Source organism: Oncorhynchus clarkii, chromosome 5 (assembly GCF_045791955.1).
Source record: "Oncorhynchus clarkii lewisi isolate Uvic-CL-2024 chromosome 5, UVic_Ocla_1.0, whole genome shotgun sequence".
In the NCBI taxonomy this organism is placed as follows: Eukaryota; Metazoa; Chordata; class Actinopteri; order Salmoniformes; family Salmonidae; genus Oncorhynchus; species Oncorhynchus clarkii.
The window spans coordinates 35,511,141-35,535,053 of NC_092151.1; the positions used below are offsets into that span (position 1 = coordinate 35,511,141).

General features: G+C 41.3%; 1 protein-coding gene across 1 annotated transcript; it reads right to left on the reverse strand.

Annotated features, from left to right (window-relative positions):
* Positions 1-56: 56 nt before the first annotated feature.
* LOC139408715 (protein-lysine 6-oxidase-like) lies at positions 57-11,775 on the reverse strand. Its single transcript, XM_071152954.1, has 7 exons — positions 10,886-11,775; positions 10,590-10,698; positions 6,542-6,673; positions 3,213-3,366; positions 2,921-3,016; positions 2,569-2,684; positions 57-2,390 (listed from the first exon to the last, which is right to left on the reverse strand). The coding sequence occupies exons 1-7, from the start codon at positions 11,517-11,519 to the stop codon at positions 2,384-2,386; spliced, it is 1,248 nt and encodes a 415-aa protein (XP_071009055.1). The 5' UTR covers positions 11,520-11,775; the 3' UTR covers positions 57-2,383.
* Positions 11,776-23,913: the final 12,138 nt, after the last annotated feature.

Consider the following 23,913-nt stretch of genomic DNA (forward strand, 5'->3'; position numbering starts at 1 on the left):
TCAACTGCGGGAAAACCTGCTTGAAAAATCAATATTTTTGAAAAACAAAATCACAATGAATGTCACAATGATTTATTCAAGTAGATTTCCTGGAATACATCAAAACGTTGCAGTTATCTTCTTTCATTGCATAAATATCGAACAGGATAAAAGAGACCGCTAGCAGACTAACCATAAGCACAAGCATTTCACAACACAACTAATGTTTTAGAGCACGGGCGCAGTATGTACTTGCTTATATCTAATCATTTTCAAACCCTTTGGGTCATAAAAATATTCAAAAGTAACCTTGAATTTAAGTTGTAAACATACAGTTGAAGTCGGACTTTTACATACACTTAGGTTGGAGTCACATTTTTCAACCACTCCACACATTTCTTGTTAACAAACTATAGTTTTGGCAAGTCGGTAATGACATCTACTTTGTGCATGACAAGTATTTTTTCCAGCAATTGTTTACAGACAGATTATTCACTGTATCACAATTCCAGTGGGTCCGAAGTTTACATACACTAAGTTGACTGTGCCTTTAAACAGCTTGGAAAATTCAGAAAATGTCATGGCTTTAGAAGCTTCTGATTGGCTAATTGACATCATTTGAGTAAATTGGAGTTGTACCTGTGGACATATTTCATGGCCTACCTTCAAAATCAGTGCCTCTTTGCTTGACATCATGGGAAAATCAAAAGAAATCAGCCAAGACCTCAGAAAAAAAATGTGTATACCTCCACAAGTCTGGTTCATCCTTGGGAGCAATTTCCAAACACCTGAAGGTACCATGTTCTTCTGTACAAACAATAGTACGCAAGTATAAACACCATGGGACCACGCAGCCGTCATACCGCTCAGGGAGGAGATGCGTTCTGTCTCCTAGAGATGAACGTACTTTGGTGCAAAAAGTGAAAATCAATCCAAGAACAACAGCAAAGAACTTTGTGAAGATGCTTGAGGAAACAGGTACAAAAGTATATATATTTCCACAGTAAAACAAGTCCTATATCGACATAACCTGAAAGGCCGTTCAGCAAGGAAGAAGCCACTGCTCTAAAACCGCCATAAAAAAGCCAGACTACGGTTTGCACCTGCACATGGGGACAAAGATCATACTTTTTGGAGAAATGTCCTCTGGTTTGATCAAACAAAAATAGAACTGTTTGGCCATAATGACCATCGCTATGTTTTGAGGAAAAAGGGGGAGGTTTGCAAGCCGAGGAACACCATCCCAACCATAAAACATGGGGGTGGCAGCATCATGTGGGGGTGCTTTGCTGAGGGAGGGACTGGAGCATGTCACAAAATAGATGGCATCATGAGGAAGGACAATTATGTGGATATATTGAAGCAACATCTCAAGACATCAATCAGGAAGTTGAAGCTTGGTTGCAAATGGGTCTTCCAAATGGACAATGACCCCAAACATACTTACAAAGTTGTGGCAAAGTCAAGGTATTGGAGTGGCCATCACGAAGCCCTGACCTCAATCATAAAGAAAATGTAGGATACACCAGCTCTGTCAGGAGGAATGGGCCAAAATTCACCCAACTTATTGTGAGAAGCTTGTGGAAGGCTACCCGAAGTGTTTGACCCAAGTTAAAAATGTTAAAGGCAATGCTACCAAATACTAATTGAGTTTATGTAAACTTCTGACCCACTGGGAATGTGATGAAAGAAATAAAAGCTGAAATAAATCACTACTATTATTCTGACATTTCACATTCTTAAAATAAATTAGTGATCCTAACTTACCTAAGACAGGGAATTTTTACGAGGATTAAATGTCAGGAATCGTGAAAAACTGAGTTTAAATGTATTTGGCTAAGATGTATGTAAACTTCCGACTTCAACTGTACAAGCTACTAATCGCAAGCAAATGTATATAATAATATTAACAATAACAGGGTGAAAGGGATAAGATGTTTGATGATATGTTTGACATAAAATGATGAGAGAAATGGCATGGTTGAAAAATCTGCATCTTACTATGCACATTCTGTGCTCTTAAAGCAAGCTGAAGAAAAATTGCATACAATGTGGTGCTGAATATTGTGTAATTGATATGTAAAAACAAGCAATTTGTCACTTGTGAGCTTTGAACGTCTGAAATTCCATTTATTTGATTTACACCATTTAAAACCTGTCTAAAATATTGTAATGTAGTATAATGAAACCTATAAATGCAATTATTAGTTTATTGCACTTATAGAATGGCTTGAGAAAAACATGTTTAATGAACCTGAAAAACAAAGGCCAACTTAACTAGAGTATGACCATTCTTACACATTTTCAGTTAGCCATGTGTGTCCACATTTTGTTCAAGATGTTTTCTTGGCTGTCATGGAGTTTACAGAAATGCTTCAGTGGTTTGGAGAATGACTTCCCCCTCTTAATATCTGAGAAGAAAAGAAGAAAGCATTTCGTCACACAGCATAATATATCTTGTAATGTGAGTTATGAGTAATCACGTGTTGAATCAGCATGGGCCCGTTTCCCAGACCTATGCCTAGTCCTGACTCCTGCACTAAAAAACATGCACAATAGTTTGTAGAATGAGAGCGTTTTAAGACTCACTGTGAGATGTGACATCCTGAAACATAGGCATAGTTGCCAGTATAGCGAACTTCACAGCGCACAATGTTGTTGCTGTAGTCAGACTCTGGAACCTGATAGCTGGGGTTCACACTGATCTAAAACACAGAAAGAAAGGGGTGAGAGTACAAATGTTCCATATTTCATAAAGACAATGAAAATGTGGTCTAAAACAGTTGCAGAGTCGTAACAGGGGACGGATAAACATTGATTCCGAACACAGTCAAGGAATTTCAAATCAGCCTTTTTGCTTCTCAGAGCTGGTGTTTGAATACCTTGGGACACGTTGTTCAGCACCAAAGTGCCAATAATTTCATCTGTTTTTGTGACAAACCTTCAGGACGTAGTTCCCAGGTTTCACATCTGTAATATCGATCCACTGGCAGTCGATGTCTGCGTTATAGGTATCATAACATCCTGGACTCAGGCCCTATGATTAGAAAACAGTAAGCAGCCCTCCCATGCCATTACAGACAGAGTATTCATCTGTAAGTAAGCATCTCTGCTGGATATCATAGCCTGGTTCTGAACAGCCATATAATCTACAGAAAAATAGTAAAAGTTGGATGTCCCTTTTGATTCGATTGGTCAACATGACATAAAGCAACACGTGTTGTGTCGGTAACCTGGGTGTGTGAGGTGCAGGCAAAGCGTCTGTAGTAGCCGTAGTCACAGGAGCTGTCCTCCAGGCAGAAGCTGGCCTTGTGTCCCTCAGCCACACTCCTCCCACCTGAATCCAGCAGGTCATAGTGGCTGAACTCATCCATGCTGTGGTAATGCCTGGAGAGAAGCAGGACAATGGAGTTTGATCAGTGTTTAAATAACTGCTTCACTCACTTTGTCATCACTTTGGCTGGCATTCAATCAAACATGTAGGTAGAAAACTGAGAAAATAATGTTGTTCCAATGCAGAGAAATACATCAAATCAAAGTTTGTCACGTGTGCCGAATACAACAGATGTAGACCTTACAGTGAAATGCTTACTTACAGGCTCTAACCAATAGTGCAGAAAAAGGTATTAGGTGAAAAATAGGTAAGTAAAGAAATAAAAACAGTAAAAAGACAGTGAAAAATAACAGTAGCGAGGCTATATACAGTAGCGAGGCTATAAAAGTAGCGAGGCTACATACAGACACCGGTTAGTCAGGCTGATTGAGGTAGTATGTACATGTAGATATGGTTAAAGTGACTATGCATATATGATGAACAGAGAGTAGCAGTAGCGTAAAAGAGGGGTTGGGAGGGGGCACACAATGCAAGAAGTCCAGGTCGCCATTTGATTACCTGTTCAGGAGTCTTATGGCTTGGGGGTAAAAACTGTTGAGAAGCCTTTTTGTCCTAGACTTGGCACAGTACCCTTGACATGCGGTAGTAGAGAGAACAGTCTATGACTGGGGTGGCTGGGGTTTTTGACAATTTTTAGGGCCTTCCTCTGACACCGTCTGGTGTAGAGGTCCTGGATGTCAGGCAGCTTAGTCCCAGTGATGTACTGGGCCGTACGCACTACACTCTGTGGTGCCATGCGGTCGGAGGCCAAGCAATTGCCGTACCAGGCAGTGATGCAACCAGTCAGGATGATGCTCTTGATGTTGCAGCTGTAGAACCTTTTGAGGATCTCAGGACCTTTGCCAAATCTTTTTAGTTTCCTGAGGGGGAATAGGCTTTGACATGCCCTCTTCATGACGGTCTTGGTGTGTTTGGACCATTCTAGTTTGTTGGTGATGTGGACACCAAGGAACTTGAAGATCTCAACCTGCTCCACTACAGCCCCGTCGACAAGAATGGGGGCGTGCTCGGTCCTCCTTTTCCTGTAGTCCACAATCATCTCCTTAGTCTTGGTTACGTTGAGGGATAGGTTGTTATTCTGGCACCACCCGGCCAGGTCTCTGACCTCCTCCCTATAGGCTGTCTCGTTGTCGGTGATCAGGCCTACCACTGTGAACGGGGAGTACAGGAGGGGACTGAGCACGCACCCCTGGGGGGCTCCAGTGTTGAGAATCAGTGTGGCAGATGTGTTGCTACCTACCCTCACCACCTGGGGGCGGCCCGTCAGGAAGTTCAGGATCCAGTTGCATTGGAAGGTGTTTAGTCCCAGGATCCTTAGCTTAGTGATGAGCTTTGAGGCTACTATGGTGTTGAACGCTGAGCTGTAGTCAATGAATAGCATTCTCACATAAGTGTTCCTTTTGTCCAGGTGGGAAAGGGCAGTGTGGAGTGCAATAGAGATTGCATCATCTGTGGATCTGTTAGGGCGGTATGCAAATTGGAGTGGGTCTAGGGTTTCTGGGACAATGGTGCCTTTCAAAGCACTTCATGGCTATGGACGTGAGTGCTACAGGTCTGTAGTCATTTAGGCAGGTTGCCTTTGTGCTCTTGGGCACAGGGACCATGGTGGTCTGCTTGAAACATGTTGGTATTACAGACTCAATTAAGGACATGTTGAAAATGTCTGTGAAGACACCTGCCAGTTGGTCAGCACATGCCCGGAGCACACGTCCTGGTAATCCGTCTGGCCCCGCAGCCTTGTGAATGTTGACCTGTTTAAAGGTCTTACGATGGCTACGGAGAGCGTGATCACACAGTCGTCTGGAACAGCTGATCCACTCATGCATGTCTCAGTGTTGCTTGCCTCGAAACGAGCATAGAAGTGATTTAGCTCATCTGGTAGGCTCGTGTCACTGGGCAGCTCGCAGCTGTACTTCCCTTTGTAGTCTGTAATAGTTTAAGCCCTCCCACATAAGATGAGCGTCGGATCCGGTGTAGCATGATTCAATCTTAGCTCTGTATTGACGCTTTGCCTGTTTGATGGTTCGTCGCAGGGCATAGTAGGATTTCTTATAAGCTTCCGGGTTAGAGTCCCGCACTTTGAAAGCGGCAGCTCTACCCTTTAGCTCAGTGCGAATGTTGCCTGTAATATATGGCTTCTGGTTGGGGTATGTACGTACAGTCACTGTGGAGACAACATCCTCAATGCACTTATTGATAAAGCCAGTGACCGATGAGGTGTACTCCTCAATGCCATCGGAAGAATCCCGGAACATGTTCCAGTCTGATAGCAAAACAGTCCTGTAGTTTAGCATCTGCTTCATCTGACCACTTTTTTATAGACCGAGTCACTGGTGCTTCCTGCTTTAATTTTTGCTTGTAAGCAGGATAGAGTTGTGGTCGGATTTACCAAATAGAGGGCGAGGGAGAGCTTTGTACGCGTCTCTGTGTGTGGAGTACAGGTGATCTAGAATTGTTTTCCCTCTGGTTGCACATTTAACATGTTGATCGAAATTTGGTAGAACTGATTTAAGTTTCCCTGCATTAAAGTCTATGGCCACTAGGAGCGCCGCCTCTGGGTGAGTGGTTTCCTGTTTGCTTATTTCCTTATACAGCTGACTGAGTGCGGTCTTAGTGCATTTTATACGGTTTCAGGTACAGGTACAGTCAATGAGGCTGAGACAAACAAATCAGTTGTACAAAAACAAGCTGCCGGTCAATATGTACCCCATACTTGATGTTGGTACAGTATGTGACTTACTTCAGAGTATAGCTATGAGCTGAGGTAATGTGAAATGCAGACTTCTGTGGAATCAAGATACTTTTGAATGTATTCATTAAGACAAGGTTAGAGACTTTTCCCTCTGAAGGTTCTGGCTACACATCCAGCATCACATTCCTCATATGCAGCAGAAGTTATGGGTTGGAGTCAACTATTTTGAAGTGGAAATTGGAGTCAAAAACATTGACAGACTTTTGCATTGCTATATATTGCCAGACAAATCTGTCTGAGACCAGTATGTTGCTGATCAAAATATGGACATTAATCCACTCTGTGTGAGAGAAGAAATAAGAAAGAGTGAAAGAAAACAGTGTTTGTGTAAATGGCAGATAGAGATGGAGACAGAGAAACACACATTTCCAGAGCAAGGTGGAAAGGCATATAGACAAACAGACATTGAGACTCACTGGTGACAACTGTGCCATTCCCAGGAGTAGCGGGGTCTGCTTGGCAGGAAGTCAGCCGTCCCCTGGTTCTTCACACGTTGTGGGAACCTCAGCAGCATCCGGGTGTCATAGTCTCTGGCACTGTAAGCCGAACTGCCCCCCCAAAACAACAATACACTTGAATACAGAACTGAATACACTTTGGACACAGAATGGGATCGAGTGCATTTATAAGCCATATACACTACCTAATTTTTAAGAAAGCGTATGATCTTACATTTCTGGGAAACGTTTGGAAGAGGGAGGAGTGGTTCCTTTCAAAAAGGATATGGCTGTTTGGGTTAGTTTTGATAATGAGTTTACAGTCTGGGCTAGTGATGATTTTGCCATGTAAACTGCAGAGCGTTTAAATGATTTGTTGAATTCTACCACTCCACCCAATTGGTGGCAGGATTCTATTTATCCACCAAATGCATCCCACTGGGCACACCATGTCATTTCAACATGGACATTTGGGTAATATTTCATTGAGATGTTGATCAATGAGATTTCAACCTTCATTCACCCACTCAAAAATACAAACAGAAGTTTGCTGAGTTCCCAATGTTTTATCACAATGCTTTCAACCATCTATAAGCACAACCAAATTCCAATAGAAAAACAATGTTTGATTTTTGTGCTATCACTGCACTTTCAACCATTTAAAGGCACAACAAAGTAAAATGGTAATACAATGTCAATTATTACAACAACTTAAAGGGACAGTTCACCCAAATTACAAAATGACACATTGGTTTCCTAACCCTGTAAGCAGTCAAAGGACAAGGTATTACAGCAATTCATGCTTTGGTTTAGTGTCCTTGGCACTGTTATATCGGTCCCATGACTTGAATGGGATTTGTGCAACAAATGTTAAAATGTTAGCATGTGGAAACAGTGCCAGGGAAACTAAACCAAAGCATGAATTACTTTCATCATGATTACTGTCATAGACTTACCTTTTCTAAATCAAGATCAGTTTCTGAGTCAAAATGCAAGCTGAGATAACGCTAAGATTTTTTATTTTACATAGCTTAAAAAACGTAAGCCTATGAAACATTAACCTATTAAAAACAGTAAAACAGTTCTGTAGCAATGATGTTTGTGCATTACGCTATAGGCCCAATACAGTATCACTGCATATTGGCTTTGCTTGAAATGCCCTGCCAATGCGTTGTAGTTTGCACAATTTTTTAAAATGACATATCAAATTTGAGGTAGGCTATATGATCACATTGGTAATAGATCAGTTGTTGTATTACTTGTGAGGCACAGCTGTGTGAGCGTACATTTTAATATTTACTGGGCTGATGATGCCTGCATCTGATGGTCAGTCTCAGTGGAGGGAGAGAGTAGGAAACTTGGAGTCCGCCCCTCAACGCCCCTCCGCTCTCCCTTTCCTTTGCTGACACTGACCAAAAAAGTGTGTCTTCCAGCTGATAGCGAAACTCGAGTCCCACCACATTATTCCTGCCTCATGCACAAATTCATGGTGTTACTCCTATGAACAGCGAAAGTGAAATATTAATCTAATAATAACGCAAGCCTATCTATACACTTTCCTACTCATTACAGCTGCAGTGTTGGTTGTAGTACGAGTGGAAGTAGGAATAACACACATTTTGATAGCCTATAAAAGTGTTGGATAAAAAGTGTTGACAGTGCTGAGTAAGAACTCAAACTCACTCAAAACAGCAGCTATTTGCTGTGTTCGTTGACAGTCTCTCTCTAGTCATGGTTTTAAAAGACTTGTAATCTAACAGTGACAACTTTGCTGTAGCTTTCTTTTAAGCCTGCTACTTTACTGCAGACATGGTAATCTGAGCCATCCGATTGGCCAGCGGTAGGCCTATAGTGCACTTGATTTGCTCTCTGGGCCTGCTGAGAAGGTAGAGTTTGTACCTTCAGACACATGAAATGGTTCAACATTGGATCACTTCACCTATCCGGAGCGCAGGGAAGCTGAATTGGGTGCATCTACCGCCAAGAGCGCGAGACAAATACAAAAAAAAACAGGAACCCAAGGCGTTATCTTAGATGTTTTTTACAGAAATATTTGGCAATCGATTAGGAATGCCTTGGATCGCGATCGACTGGTTGGTGACCACTGGCTTACAGGGTAAGGGAACCAATATGCAATTTTGTCATTTGGGTGAACTATCCCTAATAGCACAACCAAATGACCTGTATAGCAGTTGAGATTACATTAAAAGTACATAGTGCAAGGGATCAATGCTGTTCAAGATTATTACAGCAATTGTGAAGGTCAGACCTACGACCTTTGCATGCTATCTCGAACATGCACACCTTCTATGATTACAAAATACATTTATAGTTACAGTAGGCTAACCTCAATGTGGTCATGGATGTGTTACTCATTTTAAGGTAGAATAAATACTGTTACATTAGTTTGTAAGATTACCATGTCTCAATTTAAAGCTATTTCCTGTATTACAAAAATATTATTGAATTGTGTCTTGTTGACAACACTACCAAATACCAACATTTAAAGGATATCTAATGCTTGGATAGTTTAATCTGAGCCACTGGCTTAATCCTATTCTTTATCTTTTATTTTTGGTTTACTTGGAGACTTGAATCCAACATGTAAATTGTTAACTTGTCAAAAAGTTAATAGGCTATTTAATGTATTGCAGAAATGATAGTGTTGTTGTCAACAAATTCCAGTATGTCTACAAATTAATAATTTATATGTTGAAGTCACATCTCCATCTCAACCAAGAATCACAGTTAAAGAAAATGAATAAATCAAATCAAAGTACATTTAAAGTTTGATTTAATTTGAGTTAGTCCTATTCACCATTTTTGGTTGCGATGGAGACATGAATCCAAGATCCATAAATTATTAATTTGTAAACAAACTAGAATTGAAGGCAGAATAGATTAGTGGCAGATATGGAACTATCCAAGCAGACGATACATCTCCTTCAAATGTTGATATTTAGTTGCATTGACAACCAAACACAATTCAATATCCAGTTTGTCTCCATCTCAACCAAAAATGTAAGTTAAAGAATAGGACTAAATCTAATCAAACTTTAAATGCACTTTAAATTAAGTTTGATTTAGTACTATTCTTTAACTTTGATATTTGGTTGAGATGGAGACATGAAACCAACATATTAATGATTAACTTGAAGATTAGATTTGAAATCAACAAATGCTTAAAACCCTTGGCCTATATACACTGAACAAAAATAAAAACGCAACATGTAAAGTGTTGGTCCCATGTTTCATGAGTTAAAATAAAAAATCCCAGATATTTTCCATATGCACAAAAAGCTTATTCATCTCAATTATTTTGCACAAATGTGTTGACATTTCTGGTAGTGAGCATTACTCCTTTGCCAAAATAATAAATTTACCTGACAGGTGTGGCATATCAAGAAGCTGATTAAACAGCATCATCATTACACAGGGGCACCTTGTGCTGGGTACAATAAAAGATCACTCTAAAATGTGCAGTTTTGTCAGAAAACACAATGCCACAGATGTCTCAAGTTGAGGGAGCATTGGCATTGGCATGCTGACTTCAGGAATGTCCACCCAAGCTGTTGCCACATAATTACATGTTAATTTCTCTACCATAAGCTGCCTCCAACGTCGTTTTAGAGAATTTGGCAGTAGTCCAACCGGCCTTACAACCGCAGACCACACAAGCCCAGTACAGCCCATTTATACTTATGTAAACTGACACTTAAATATATTTTTAGCAATTACATTTACTTTTGATACTTAAAACGAAAATTTCTACACTTTTAATTGAGTCATTTTCTATTAAGGTATCTTCACTTTTACTCAAGTATGACAATAGGGTAATTTTTCTAACTTTGAAATTATATTAAATTAGATTCAACCAGTTAGCGCCCAGTGGGATGTGTATGCTGCTCTAGGGTAAACCAAAACCGCAAACACTCAAGTGTTACGACTCACACACATTCTGACTCGCACCTTGAAGTTGTTGAACAATAACCTTCTTTAAATCCCAGAGAGTTTGTTCCAATAATACCTTGACAAGCAATTCTCTTCGTTTGCACATCTGAGGTTGTACATTGGAACTCTCTGGACATATACGGAGGCTTGAATGTAGTATGCGTCTGGTACAAGATCAGGCAGACCTAGAGGGGATGCATTTGTTTTAATCACACATTATTGTAATATCAAGAAAAAACTGACACAGACCGTATCTTTTTAATCTTTTTACAGCTACATGTGGGCTACTGGACAAAATATTCCGGCACTGCAGCAAATTGCATTCCAAATTCCAACCCTTCAAACATGCTGTCCAATAGCCCACAGTCTTACCGTTCTGATGGTACCTTGTGCCATATCCAGGTCTCTCTCTGCGCCTGGGACTCTCGTACACGTCATAGTAATTGTAGTAAGGATTATCTGAATCTGAATCGGAGGTCTTGTATGGGTTGTAAGGATCATCCCCTGCCATCACGTCTTCTCTTCTCGGCGAAGGGGACGGTTTGTCCTGTGTCCCATTCGTCGTGCCATTTGCCTTAGTTTCTGCATGGCCACTTGGATGGACATCCTGATGCTGGTGCCCCTGTCCCCTCGGGGTCTTTGCAACTTGAGGTGGTAGCCAGCGCGGGCGCGCTCCTGCACGGGATACTGCGTGAGTAGACGAGAGAGACTGTCTTGAGGAGTCAGAAGGCTTGTTAGTTTCCCCATCTCTAATGATGGTGACAGGTCTCTCCTGCTCTTTATTGGCGCCTTTTTGCTTTGGTGGTCGATATTCCGAACCGTGACTCAGAAGGCTAAAAACGTTACCATTGTGCGCCCATTGTATTGTCTGCCGTATACCTGGCACTTGGTTATTTACTTGTCTCGTCTCTGGTGGATGCCGCTGAGATTGGACAGTTTGCATTATCCAAATTAATAAACATACGTGCCCACACGCATAAAAAATGCCAAATTTACACGCGCCCATAATACAATTAGTTCAACTAAATAGATTGACTAATAATTACAAATATTTTAATTTCTGTGGTCTAGCATTTGTACTTTGAAACTAAAGTACATTAAAGTAAGTCTATTTTACACCAAATTAAATCCTGAAAAACTTGCACCAGTATTGCTATGTTCGCCACGCAACCTCACATCGTTCTGTTCGGAGTTTTGCAGATGCGCTAAGAGTGGGGAGGAGTTGAACATTTGAAGTTTCTAATTCGGTTTTTAGACAAGCCCGGTGCTCATGTAATAAATAGACGGGAAGGCTACTTGACACCGGCCCTCCAAATGGATCTGCTCCAGAGTTGGATAACAGAAAACCATGTGTTATGGTTTTTCTTGCACTGTCTGAAGTTATATAACTGTCTGACATAAGGCCTTGTGTAATGTAATTAGAAAGAGGTGAGGATGTGTAGCCTAAATACTAACCATGGAGTAAAATGACATATTCAGCATTTATAAATTAAATATGAATGTTTAATTTTCTTTTAGATACATTTATCTAGGATACATAGTGGCTCAATTAATCAACATTTCAACTGGTCCCTCAGTAAATACCTATGTCACCCTGATATATTACACATTTGCAAACACTTATAATATGTTGAGACCTATCTGGGTAACCAAGGTGGAATCACTGATGTGTAGACTTTCCTAATGACTGCTTCTGTCTTGGAAAAGCACATCACAGTAAAAGCACATCACAGTCACAATGCCTTTCTGCAATTACCCCACCTAGGAATAGGAATATCCTGGGAGAAAACACCACACACACACACACCGTATTTTATAGTCAGACATTAGTTGGGAAGATTCTGATGGCCTTTTATTCATAGTATGTGATAAGAAAATAACAAATTCCTCTGCCAGATCAACAAAATGTTATGACAAATAGCACTTACTCTGTCAGATGATCTCTGACGAAAGTGCAACCCATTGTGCCAAAATCTCAGCACATCAACTTTCTCATAGGAGGAGCTCTGAAATGTAAACAGGAATGCATGATGGGTTTACATGTCATTGGAACATCCACCCCCAAGTTCCATAAACCTAAACTGAACAAAATATTCCAGTTATACTTTTCCAATACCCTCTTTCTTTTTGGCCCTTCTTTGGCAATGTGATTATCTTATTTTCAAGCTTTGCAATATGATTTTATGTAGCAGTTATTTTATGCAATAAACACATTGAGGTCTGTGTGTTTTTTTCAATTGGGAGTGTTTCATTGTGGCTTCTGGTTGCAGTATGACCACGTTGACCCCTAAAGCCCTGGACAAATCTAAACCTTTACTCTTCTCTTGCAGTATGCCAATGAAAACACTTCCCTGTTGTTAACACTAGGCCTAGGGACATAATACATGGTTGGGAAATCTTAATCAATGGTTTTCATTTCTCTGTCTAGCCGTCTTTATACGACTGACCACAGTAGCCACGACTGCACTGCAGTACCAGATGAAAAAACATTAGAACACAACACAATCTAATCTCTCAATCCACAGCCAACACTGCTGTACACTATCAAAATACACAACGTACAATAAGAATCCTGAAACTAAGGGAGCAATGTTATAACCACACGTGACACTAGGGAACAGATTGTAGCAAACCAATAATGCTTTTTTATTTTTTTAAATCTTTCACAGTTTTGTAATATGAATGTTTTCCATTGGACACTGGACACTTTCTATTAGTCATTAATTCAACAGTATTGTACATTGCAGATAGACTGATATACTAATCAATGTGTCCACAAAGCTCTTTTCATCAACCACATAAAAAGACAAAATATGTGAAATATGGAAAGCACTTGTTTTTAACCTCCTAAAATTATAATAAATGAACATTGTACTTTTGCATAGATTGGCATAGAATTTGTCATTGACCTGACACTGTGGAAAAATCCAACTTTATAGAATAGGCCAGCCAGTAGTGAATTCTAAAAGTCTGCTTTGCACATCTGCTTTCCGACAAGCGTCACATGACTTCACATCATCCCTTGTGTAAGCTCTCTAAAGGCAAATCAGAGCCAAGAGGCATTATTTGACTTCCTTAAAATGTGCCCTCCAACCGTCTTGGAATTGAATAGCAGACATTTGATCCCGTGAAGTGGAGTAGCCATTGGATTTAGTTCAATCTAAAATAAGCAACAAAGACAACTATGGGGATAAAATGAACTATTTAAATTTACAGGGCTCTCAAAAGGAACAGTACACTTACTGAAAAAATAGGCTTCTAACAAACAGTTGTGGCAAACCTTTGGCCAATTTGCAGCAAACTCAGTACAAATATGCAAATTAGATCACATAGGACTTTAAATGAACTTGCTTCTCACAGAGAAAACTAAACATACTAAACGTACAAAATATACTAAACAACGTATTCAATGTCTTAACAGATACAAATAAATCCAATACAACTTGAAGTCATCAGCATGGTAATGCAGAAAAGAGCAAAGACTGGATCTTCTCCACATAAATTGTTTATTTAATATTTATGTTGCTACATTTACATTAGAGAAATGTGAACACTATGGGGATATTGACCGTAGGATGTTTAAAGGGGCAACTACAGAATTTACATGAGCCAAGTGATAACTGCGCAATAGCTTTCAACCAATGGAAGTTTAAAAGATAATTAACACTGAAATAATTCAAACAGAAAATTCAAACCCAGTTCAGAACTATTGACTTTTTTGAGTGAACTTGAGAACTTTGAACCCTTTCGTCCAAAACTTGTTGAATGCATGCACTGAAACATTCAGAAAACACAAAAAGAAAAACACAATTAGAATACTGAAAACATTTTCTATTTTGGCATCTTAAAAGGTAGACTCAGCAGCTAATGAGCGGGTTCGGCTTTTGAAAAAACAGAGTCAGCTGTTACGAAGTTACCTTGGTGTTGGTATGCTTCTCACTGAAACTAGCTTTCTATATATTTTTCAGCAAGGAAACAATGTTTCTGCCGTGTACAAATGCTATATAAACAAACAATGTAGCTAGCATAAACTGGGACTTAGGCCTACTAAATCTCCCTTTAAATGTGTGGCCAACTGTTCCTAAGGAAGACACAGTATACACAATTTTACTCCAGCCAAGCCTCAGCATAATTGGTTCAAACTAATCACCTAATTATGATATTCAATCTAGACTGGGGACTTCATCATTAAGAGACAATTGTCTACTAGTTGTCTTTGGTTCCTGACTCGGGTGTATAAGGCTTGCGTGGAAGAAAACCAACCAAAAATGGTGTTATGCCTAATATGGCAATTCAAAAATGAATTTATGATAGCTTTCATTTCAAAGCCATGTGTGCAAGAAGCTTTGAACACATCATTCTCTGTCCTCAGATTGATTGAAGGCCAAATAAATGTTTTGTCTTGTAACTGATTGCTTCTAGCAAGAGAGAAGGAACACATGATCAAGATGTGCTAGCTACTAGTTCAAAGCAATAAAATATCTAATTGTTACAAAGAATAAATGTATTGGCTACATTTATGAGAATAACACATGCATTTGCATTCCTTACCAAGCTTGAAGAGGACACGCTCATTTATCACTCAATAAAAGCGTTATGAGGGACTGCACCACAAACATATTTCCAGGGAGTTGATGCAGCCTCTTTCAACACAACGGGTAGGGGTATCCATCTGCAAAAAGTAAAGTCTTGCTTTGACGTCAAATCAGCTCATTTTGTTGTAACCTTAACTGTTGTGCTAGCTAACATGCTACTGAACAGTGAAACTACCATATTGACATCCATATTGGCATTAAAAGACAGAAACGTATTCACCTAAAAATAAGTGTTTACGCAAATCATTAGTTAGCTATCACATTAATTGTGCAAAAATACGATAGCTAACGTTAGATAAAAACTGGTATCAACAAAATGTGTTTCACTCTATACCATAAAACATGACATTGCTAACTGGGGATTAATTAGACAACACTTTTTTTGTTTATAGGAAGTTTAATAAGTTAGACACTCACCTGAACACTTTGATAGGTAGCAAGCTAAATAGTTTGGTTTCCATTTTCCAAAATATTTTTTTAATCTCCCTGATTGGTCGTCAACGGTTACTTGTCTTGGAACTCATGTGTTCATCAGAAACGGCCTTTGATGACCAGTTTGCCTCTAGTGGCAATAAAGGTTGGCCACAGATTCACCAGTAGTGGCAAACATTTGCAAACTTGGAATATTTTGTGGCACATTATTTACAGTGCCTTCAGAAAGTATTCACACCCTTGACTTTTTCCACATTTCGTTGTGTTACAGCCTGAATTTTAAATTGATTACATTGAGATGTTGTGTCAATAGCATACACACAATACCCAATAATGCCAAAGTGGAATGACGTTTAGAAAGTTTTACAAATTAATAAAAAATCAACAGCTTAAATGTCTTGAGTCAATAAGTATTCAACCCCTTTGTTATAGCAAGTCTTAACAAGTCACATAATAAGTTGCATGGAGTCACTGTGTGCAATACTGTTTAACATTATTTTTGAATGAGTAGCTCATCTCTGTACCCCACACATACAATTACATTTAATGTCCCTCAGGCGAGCAGTGAATTTCAATCACAGATTCAACCACAAAGACCAAGGAAGTTTTCCAATGCTTCGCAAAGGGCAGATAGATCAAAAAATAAAAATAAAGTAGACATTGAATATCTCTTTGAGCATGGTGAAGTTATTATCAATACAGCCAGTCAAACAAAGCTATAGGAGTCCTTCCTAACTCAGTTGCCAGAGAGGAAGAAAACCGCTCAGGGATTTCACTCTGAGGCCAAACAGTTAGAGTTTAATGGCTGTGATAGTTTTTTCCTGAGCATGGATCAACAACATTGTAGTTACTTCACAATACTAACCTAAACGACAGATTGAAAAGAAAGAAGCCTGTACAGAATAAAAATATTCAAAAACATGCAGCCTGTAAAACGGCAAAAAATGTGGCGAAGAAATAAATGTCATGTCCTGAATACAAAGCGTTATGTTTGGGGCAAATCCAACACAACATATCACTGAGTACGACTTTTCATATTTTCAAGCATGGTGGTGGTTGCATCATGTTATGGGTGTGCTTGTCATCGGCTAGGACTATGGAGTTTTTTGGGATAAAAATAAATGGAATAGAGTTAAGCACAGGCAAAATCCTAGAGGAAAACCTGGTTCAGTCTGCTTTCCAACAGATACTGGGAGACTAATTCACCTTTCAGCAGGACAATAACCTAAAACACAAGGCCAAATCTACACTGGAGTTGCTTACCAAGATGACATTGAATGTTCCTGAGTGGCCTAGTTACAGTTTTGACCTAAATTTCCTTGAATATATATGTCAAGACTTGAAAATGGCTGTCTAGCAATGATCAACACAAAACTTGAAAGAGCTTGAAGTATTTTTAAAAGGATAATGTGCAAATATTGTACAATCCAGGTGTGCAAAGCTCTTAATAAAGATGTACTCAGAGTTACAGCTGTAATCGCTGCCAAAAGTGATTTTAACATGTATTGACTAAGGGGTGTGAATACTTACATAAGAGATTTCGGTATTTCATTTTCAATAAATTTGCAAAAATGTCTAAAAACACATTTTTCCGTTTTCTTTATGGAGCATTGTGTGTAGATGGGTGAGAAAAATAACAATTTAATCAATTTTGAATTCAGGCTGTAAAACAACAAAATGTGGAATAAGTCAAGGGATATGAATACTTTCTGAAGACACTAATTTGGAGCAAATCTGCAACAAATTTGCGGGAGGTTTGTCACAACAATTAACTTTCCTGTCTTTGGAAAGTACATCAGTGTCAAATTATGTTAATTGAAAAAACAAAAACAGCCTCAAAAGACATGTAAACAATGGTAAATATGTTTTATTGTTCTCACTGGAGCAGGCTGGTACTCTTATCAACGTGGTTTTCCATTCACCTGTTAAAGCATCCAAATATAAAATGTTGTGTATTTTCCAGTTAAGTTATATATGCTATAGATGTATTATAAGTAGAGTCCTATTTCCAGTAAATCGAACAGATGGTCTATCTTTCCAGAGAAAAAGGAGGAAAGAAATGTTGATTAGTCATTTGAACAGGATTTGATTAGTTGGCTGTAATTGCCAATACTTTTGATTCAGCATACCAATAGTTCCCCAAAAAGTGAAAATATGCGTAGTTGTTTCTGGATTGGTCCCTCTGTTCAACCGACCAGCAGAACCATCTGTAACGGCCACGGTTGTTTTTCGAGTAATTTATTGAATTTATTGAATCGCTCCATGCAGACTCCTCTCTGGTAAGGGCAGCACAGTGTTCCTAGCCAGTGGAACCACATATGCAAGCCATTAGCCAAGTTCCTTTGTCCACGTGGCTTGAATTTTCGCTTTCCGACTTCGGGCACAGACAGCCTTGTGGACACGCTACGAATTATTCAAAGACTGCCACTTCTAAAAATGATTGTATAAGAATCTTCGGTCAGCAGTAGGAAATGAGGCAGCAGGAGCTGACATCAACTGCATCCCAATATCTCAAGCAAACAACTTCAACTGGTAGATCAGAGCTAGCTTGGATATAGGCTATGGCAGAAATATACCAGTGTTTGATTTTTTTTTCACCTTTCAATATCAAGACAAAGATATCCCACTGGGCAAAAACTGGTTGAATCAACGTTTACATGTAATACAATATATAATATATATATATATATATATATGTGTGATGAGTGAAAAACTTGAGACATCACTGTAGGGGAATACATTTTTTAAAATCCAACTTTTAACCTAAATCCAATGACATGGTTAAATGTTTTACATTTTACTTTGAATTCACGTTAGTTGATAACTCAGACAAATATAAATCAAAACTAGACATTAAAATTACGATTTGCTCTGCTTAGTATGGGCTGATTAGTGGTGATGATACTATTATGTCTTCCTCCTGTCCCTCACATACACCCCGACACAGTTTATTATTTTCCTCCCTCAAGTATTTTATCCAGTCACCGTTTCCCAATCCACATCCCCTTTGCAATATCAGTCAAATTATCTTGTGGTCATAATTTCCAACACCAAGTATTTAAAACTAGGCTTCCACTTCTATACTGCAGACAAATAAACATAAAGATTGACCATTTCTATGTTTTTTTCTTTCATAAACTGCTGGTTTCAATTACTCAACTCAATTTAAGAGTATAGAACTGCATCTTGGCAGCACACACATATACACATACCACAGGCTACGTGGCATTCTGCACGTGTAGGCTTCCAAATATCAGTAGGCCTATACACAGCATCCAGGAGGAGGAGCCCTTAACTGAGGCAGAGAGGAACCCCAGAGACCCCCACACTGTACTGCCCCAGCCCACAACGGCACTGGAGCTGCTAGTTTCATTCCAACTCCATAATGATAAGATCTTTTCAACCTCTTAAAGTCTGTCATCTGAAATACATGGGAGTCCGTCTGCGGCTCAAAGTGAACCCTGGACTTTTGAATGTTGGCAAATACTAAACGTGTAATGTAATGATGTCTCATTAAGTTATCTTCTTCCCAGGACAATCACCATAAACTGTGTGCATTGTCTGGGTAATATGGAAGCAAAGATTCAAAGAAATGGACAGGATGTAGTAAAATCAAGAAAGACATGTGAGGGGGGAGAGTGATATAACAGAGAAGCCAGGTCAGAATGTTAATCTGAAGCAAAATTACACTTAAAGATATTTCAAGTTTCCTTTTTTGTTGTCCTGTTCAGTTCTATAACTGCAACTGCATTAGCAGTGGTCATAATTTGCGGTCACTACAGCTCACTTCACCAAAGCTTATGAATAGCACACTGGCACCATCTACTGGGCATATAATATATTGCAGCCAACCAGCAAACAGGTGGTGGCCCTTTATTGTGGAAGTTATTAGGTGTGCAACACTGGCATTTATCTTGTGGAAGATGTTGCAGGTACCAAACAGAGAACCAATAGTATCTTGGTGGACATTTTACAGAGCAGTTGCATTTTAAAAGACCTACAAAACATTATTTGTGTGTCTCTAGTAGTCTCGCCTTGTATTGAGGACGTGTAGAATATGTTTGTGTTCTCCTCTGACCCTTAGCTTGCAGTCAGAGGCACATCCAAGAAACACGTTAGGGACAGAAAGCTAAACGACAGGTAGCTTTAATCGTAATAGGTTGTCTTGCAAACACAGTGCCTTCTCACCCACCCTAAAACAAATCCAGTGAAATTGCACATGCAACACTGTACAGCTACTATTTGAACACAGCCTTGACCTTCAACAAAGAGTAGCCTCTATCAATCAGAAACTGTCCAGGTAGGAGGTAGCACATTTTCCTTTCTTTCAAGGCTATGTATGGGATAGAAACAACAAAATGCAAGTCCAGGGCATAGGTACATTCATAGCTATCCTTTATAAGATATGATGACCAAGGAGGAAAACAGTGGAGGTCATCATTGAAAATAATAATTTGTTCTTAATTTAATTAAGGATCTGGCTGTTTTTTTGTACCATCATCTTTGAAATGCAAGAGAAAGGCGATAATGTATTATTTCCACCCAGGTGCAATTTAGATTTTCCACTAGACGGCAGCAGTGTATGTGCAAAGTTTTAGACTGGTCCAATGAACCATTGTATTTCTGTTCAATTTTGCATCAAGTGTCACGGCAGATTTCCTCCTCTTCCTCTGAAGAGGAGGTGTAGCAAGGATCGGACCAATATGCAGTGTGGTAGGTGTCCATGTTATTTAATAAGAAAACTCAACATGAACACAAATACAAAATAACAAAGTGAACTGGTAACGAAACAGTCCCGTGACGCATAAACACAGACACAGGAAACAATCACCCACAAAATACCCAAAGAACACGGCTTCCTAAATATGGTTCCCAATCAGAGACAACAATAAACACCTGCCTCTAATTGAGAACCAATCTAGGCAACCATAGACTTACATAAACACCTAGACTAGGGAAAAAACTCCCCATAAACATACAAAACCCCTAGACCAGATAAAACACATAAATCCCCCATGTCACACCATGACCTAACCAAAATAATAAAGAAAACAAAGATAACTAAGGCCAGGGCGTGACAGTACCCCCCCCCCAAAGGTGCGGACTCCCGGCCGCACACCTAAATCCATAGGGGAGGGTCTGGGTGGGCGTCTGTCCACGATGGCGGCTCTGGCGCGGGACGTGGACCCCACTCCACTATAGTCTTAGTCCGCTTTAATCTCCTCCTAGGAACGGCGACCCTCGCCGCCAACCTAGGATTTGGCAACCCTACTAAAGGGCCCCACTGGACTAAACAACCTCCTCCGGACCGAGAGGTAGCTCAGGACCGAGGGGTAGCTCAGGACCGAGGGGTAGCTCAGGACCGAGGGGCTGACTGGCGGCTATGGCGGCTCCTTGCAGACTGGCGGCTCTGGACAAGCGGGAGACTCTGGCGGCTCCTTGCGGACAGGCGGGAGACTCTGGCGGCTCCTTGCGGACAGGCGGGAGACTCTGGCGGCTCCTTGCGGACAGGCGGGAGACTCTGGCGGCTCCTTGCGGACAGGCGGGAGACTCTGGTGGCTCCTTGCGGACAGGCGGGAGGCTCTGGTGGCTCTGGACAGGCGGGAGGCTCTGGCGGCTCTGGACAGGCGGGAGGCTCTGGCGGCTCTGAACAGGCGGGAGGCTCTGGACAGGCGGGAGGCTCTGGCGGCTCTGGACAGGCGGGAGGCTCTGGCGGCTCTGGACAGGCGGGAGGCTCTGGCGGCTCTGGACAGGCGGGAGGCTCTGGCGGCTCTGGACAGGCGGGAGGCTCCGGCGGCTCTGGACAGGCGGGAGGCTCCGGCGGCTCTGGACAGGCGGGAGACTCCGGCGGCTCTGGACAGGCGGGAGACTCCGGCGGCTCTGGACAGGCGGGAGACTCCGGCGGCGCTGGAGAGGAGGAAGGTTCTGGCAGCGCGGGACAGGCGGGAGCACCTGTAGGGATGAGTCAGAGAGACAGCCTGGTGTGGGGGGCTGCCACCGGAGGGCTGGTGTGTGGAGGTGGCACTGGATAGACCGGACCGTGCACGTGCACTGGAGCTCTTGAGCACCGAGCCTGCCGAACCTTACCTGGCTCGATGCCCACTCTTCCCCGGCCGATACGAGGAGCTGGAATGTACCTCACCGGGCTATGCACCCGCACTGGAGACACCGTGCGCTCCACATTATAACACGGTGCCTGCCCGGTCCCTCTCGCTCTCCGGTAAGCACAGGAAGTTGGCACAGGTCTCCTACCTGGCTTAGCCACACTCCCTGTGTGCCTCCCCCAATACATTTTTGGGGCTGCCTCTCGGGCTTCCTTGCCAGTCGCGTTCCCTCGTATCGTTGGCTCCTCTCTCCGGCTGCCTCTGCTCTCCTCGCTGCCTCCACCTGTTCCCATGGTAGGCGATCCCTACCAGCCAGGATCTCCTCCCATGTGTAGCAACCCTTGCCATCCAAAACGTCATCCCATGTCCAGGAATCCTGACATTGCTGCTGCTGCTGCTGCTGCCGCCGCTGCTGCTGCTGCTTCTCCTGCTGCACTTTGGGTCTGCAATATTCCCCTGGCTTAGCCCAGGGTCCTCTCCCCTCTAGGATTTCCTCCCACGTCCAGGAGTCTTGTGTCCTCGGCCGCTGCCTGTCACCACGCTGCTTGGTCCTGTTGTGGTGAGGGATTCTGTCACGGCAGATTTCCTCCTCTTCCTCTGAAGAGGAGGTGTAGCAAAGATCGGACCAATATGCAGTGTGGTAGGTGTCCATGTTATTTAATAAGAAAACTCAACATGAACACAAATACATAATAACAAAGTGAACTGGCAACGAAACAGTCCCGTGACGCATAAACACAGACACAGGAAACAATCACCCACAAAATACCCAAAGAACATGGCTTCCTAAATATGGTTCCCAATCAGAGACAACGATAAACACCTGCCTCTAATTGAGAACCAATCTAGGCAACCATAGACTTACATAAACACCTAGACTAGAAAACACCCCATAAACATACAAAACCCCTAGACCAGACAAAACACATAAATCCCCCATGTCACACCCTGACCTAACCAAGATAATAAAGAAAACAAAGATAACTAAGGCCAGGGCGTGACATCAAGACTGCCCAAATGTGCCTAATTGGTTTCTTAATACATTTAAGTTCATAACTGTGCACTCCTAAAACATTAGCAATGGTATTCTTTCACGGTAATAGCTACTGTAAATTGACAGTGCAGTTAGATTAACAAGAGTGTAATGTTTCTGCCCATATCAGATATGTCTATGTCCTGGGATATTTTCTTGTTACTTACAACCTCATGCTAATCACATTAGCATGTCTGGTCAATTCAATGTCTGATCAGAACACCTGTTTCACATTAGAACACGGAATTCTCTGCCCGGAGAACCGAAACACCCTCAACGTCCACAGTGCCTGGAGAAGCTTTACAGACCCTGGTGAAAGTCCAGGGATGGCTGATGTGCAGTGAGTCTCCATCCCTAGCAGGGTTTCCAGCAAGTTTGAAGAATTCATTGACCAAGTACTCATTTGCTAAATCCTTGCAGAACTCCCCGTTTGCAGACTGGCCCCCCCAACCAGACAGCAGATTACTGGATGGGCAACCAGCAACAGCCACAAACTGAACACTCCCATGACACGCACAGAACTCTGCTATTACATACTTCACTAAACTGATCAATGCACACAACACATAGCCCAGGGACCTTAGAAACAGCTACTTAAGAACTCTGAAGATGTATTTGGTTAAGCTGCCACCCCAAACCTTAGCTGTGTTCGAATACTCATAATAACCGCAGTATTTGTGACGTGAATTGAGTATATGGTATGCTTATTGGTCATAGTATGGATATAGTTAGAATGCCAAAAGTTCCCAGATTACGTACTAAATTCTCCAAAACAGGAAGTATGCATGCAGTGGACTCTATTTCCGTGCTTTTAGGGTCCATAATGCAATTCTTCAGAAAATGAGCAGGGTTTCATAACTTTCCAGATTTGAAGATAATGGCATTAGTGTATTGCTTTAACCAATTATGACAAATGTTAAAATGCTGAGCTGTCACACTGGTACAAATGGTCAGGAGACAGGCGCAGGAATGCGTAATAGTTTTTTAAAAAATTTACCCAAATTACAGCGTGCCATGTAAAGGCAAGGGGGCGAAGAGCAAACAAACACGTATACAAAACACAGGGTTGAGACCCAAACAAAAAAGCGAGGAGTACCTCGAATAAATACACGGGACAAGACCCGAAAACACAAGCGCATACATACAACACAGGACGAGACTCGTAATCATTTGCACAATACAAGAGTCACGAAAGCCAAAACAACAAGGCACAGGTACTCACACGACCAACGGACA

What these genes read in the sequence shown, in the direction of transcription:
- LOC139408715 (XM_071152954.1), bottom strand. Translation starts at nt 11,519, where the DNA reads ATGGGCGCGTGTAAATTTGGCATTTTTTATGCGTGTGGGCACGTATGT. An exon ending in GAATGGCACAGTTGTCACCA is followed by an intron (nt 3,367 to 6,541) that starts GTGAGTCTCAAT and finishes GCTTCTCTCCAG; the next exon opens with GCATTACCACAGCATGGATG. An exon ending in CTGGGAACTACGTCCTGAAG is followed by an intron (nt 2,685 to 2,920) that starts GTTTGTCACAAA and finishes TCTGTGTTTTAG; the next exon opens with ATCAGTGTGAACCCCAGCTA.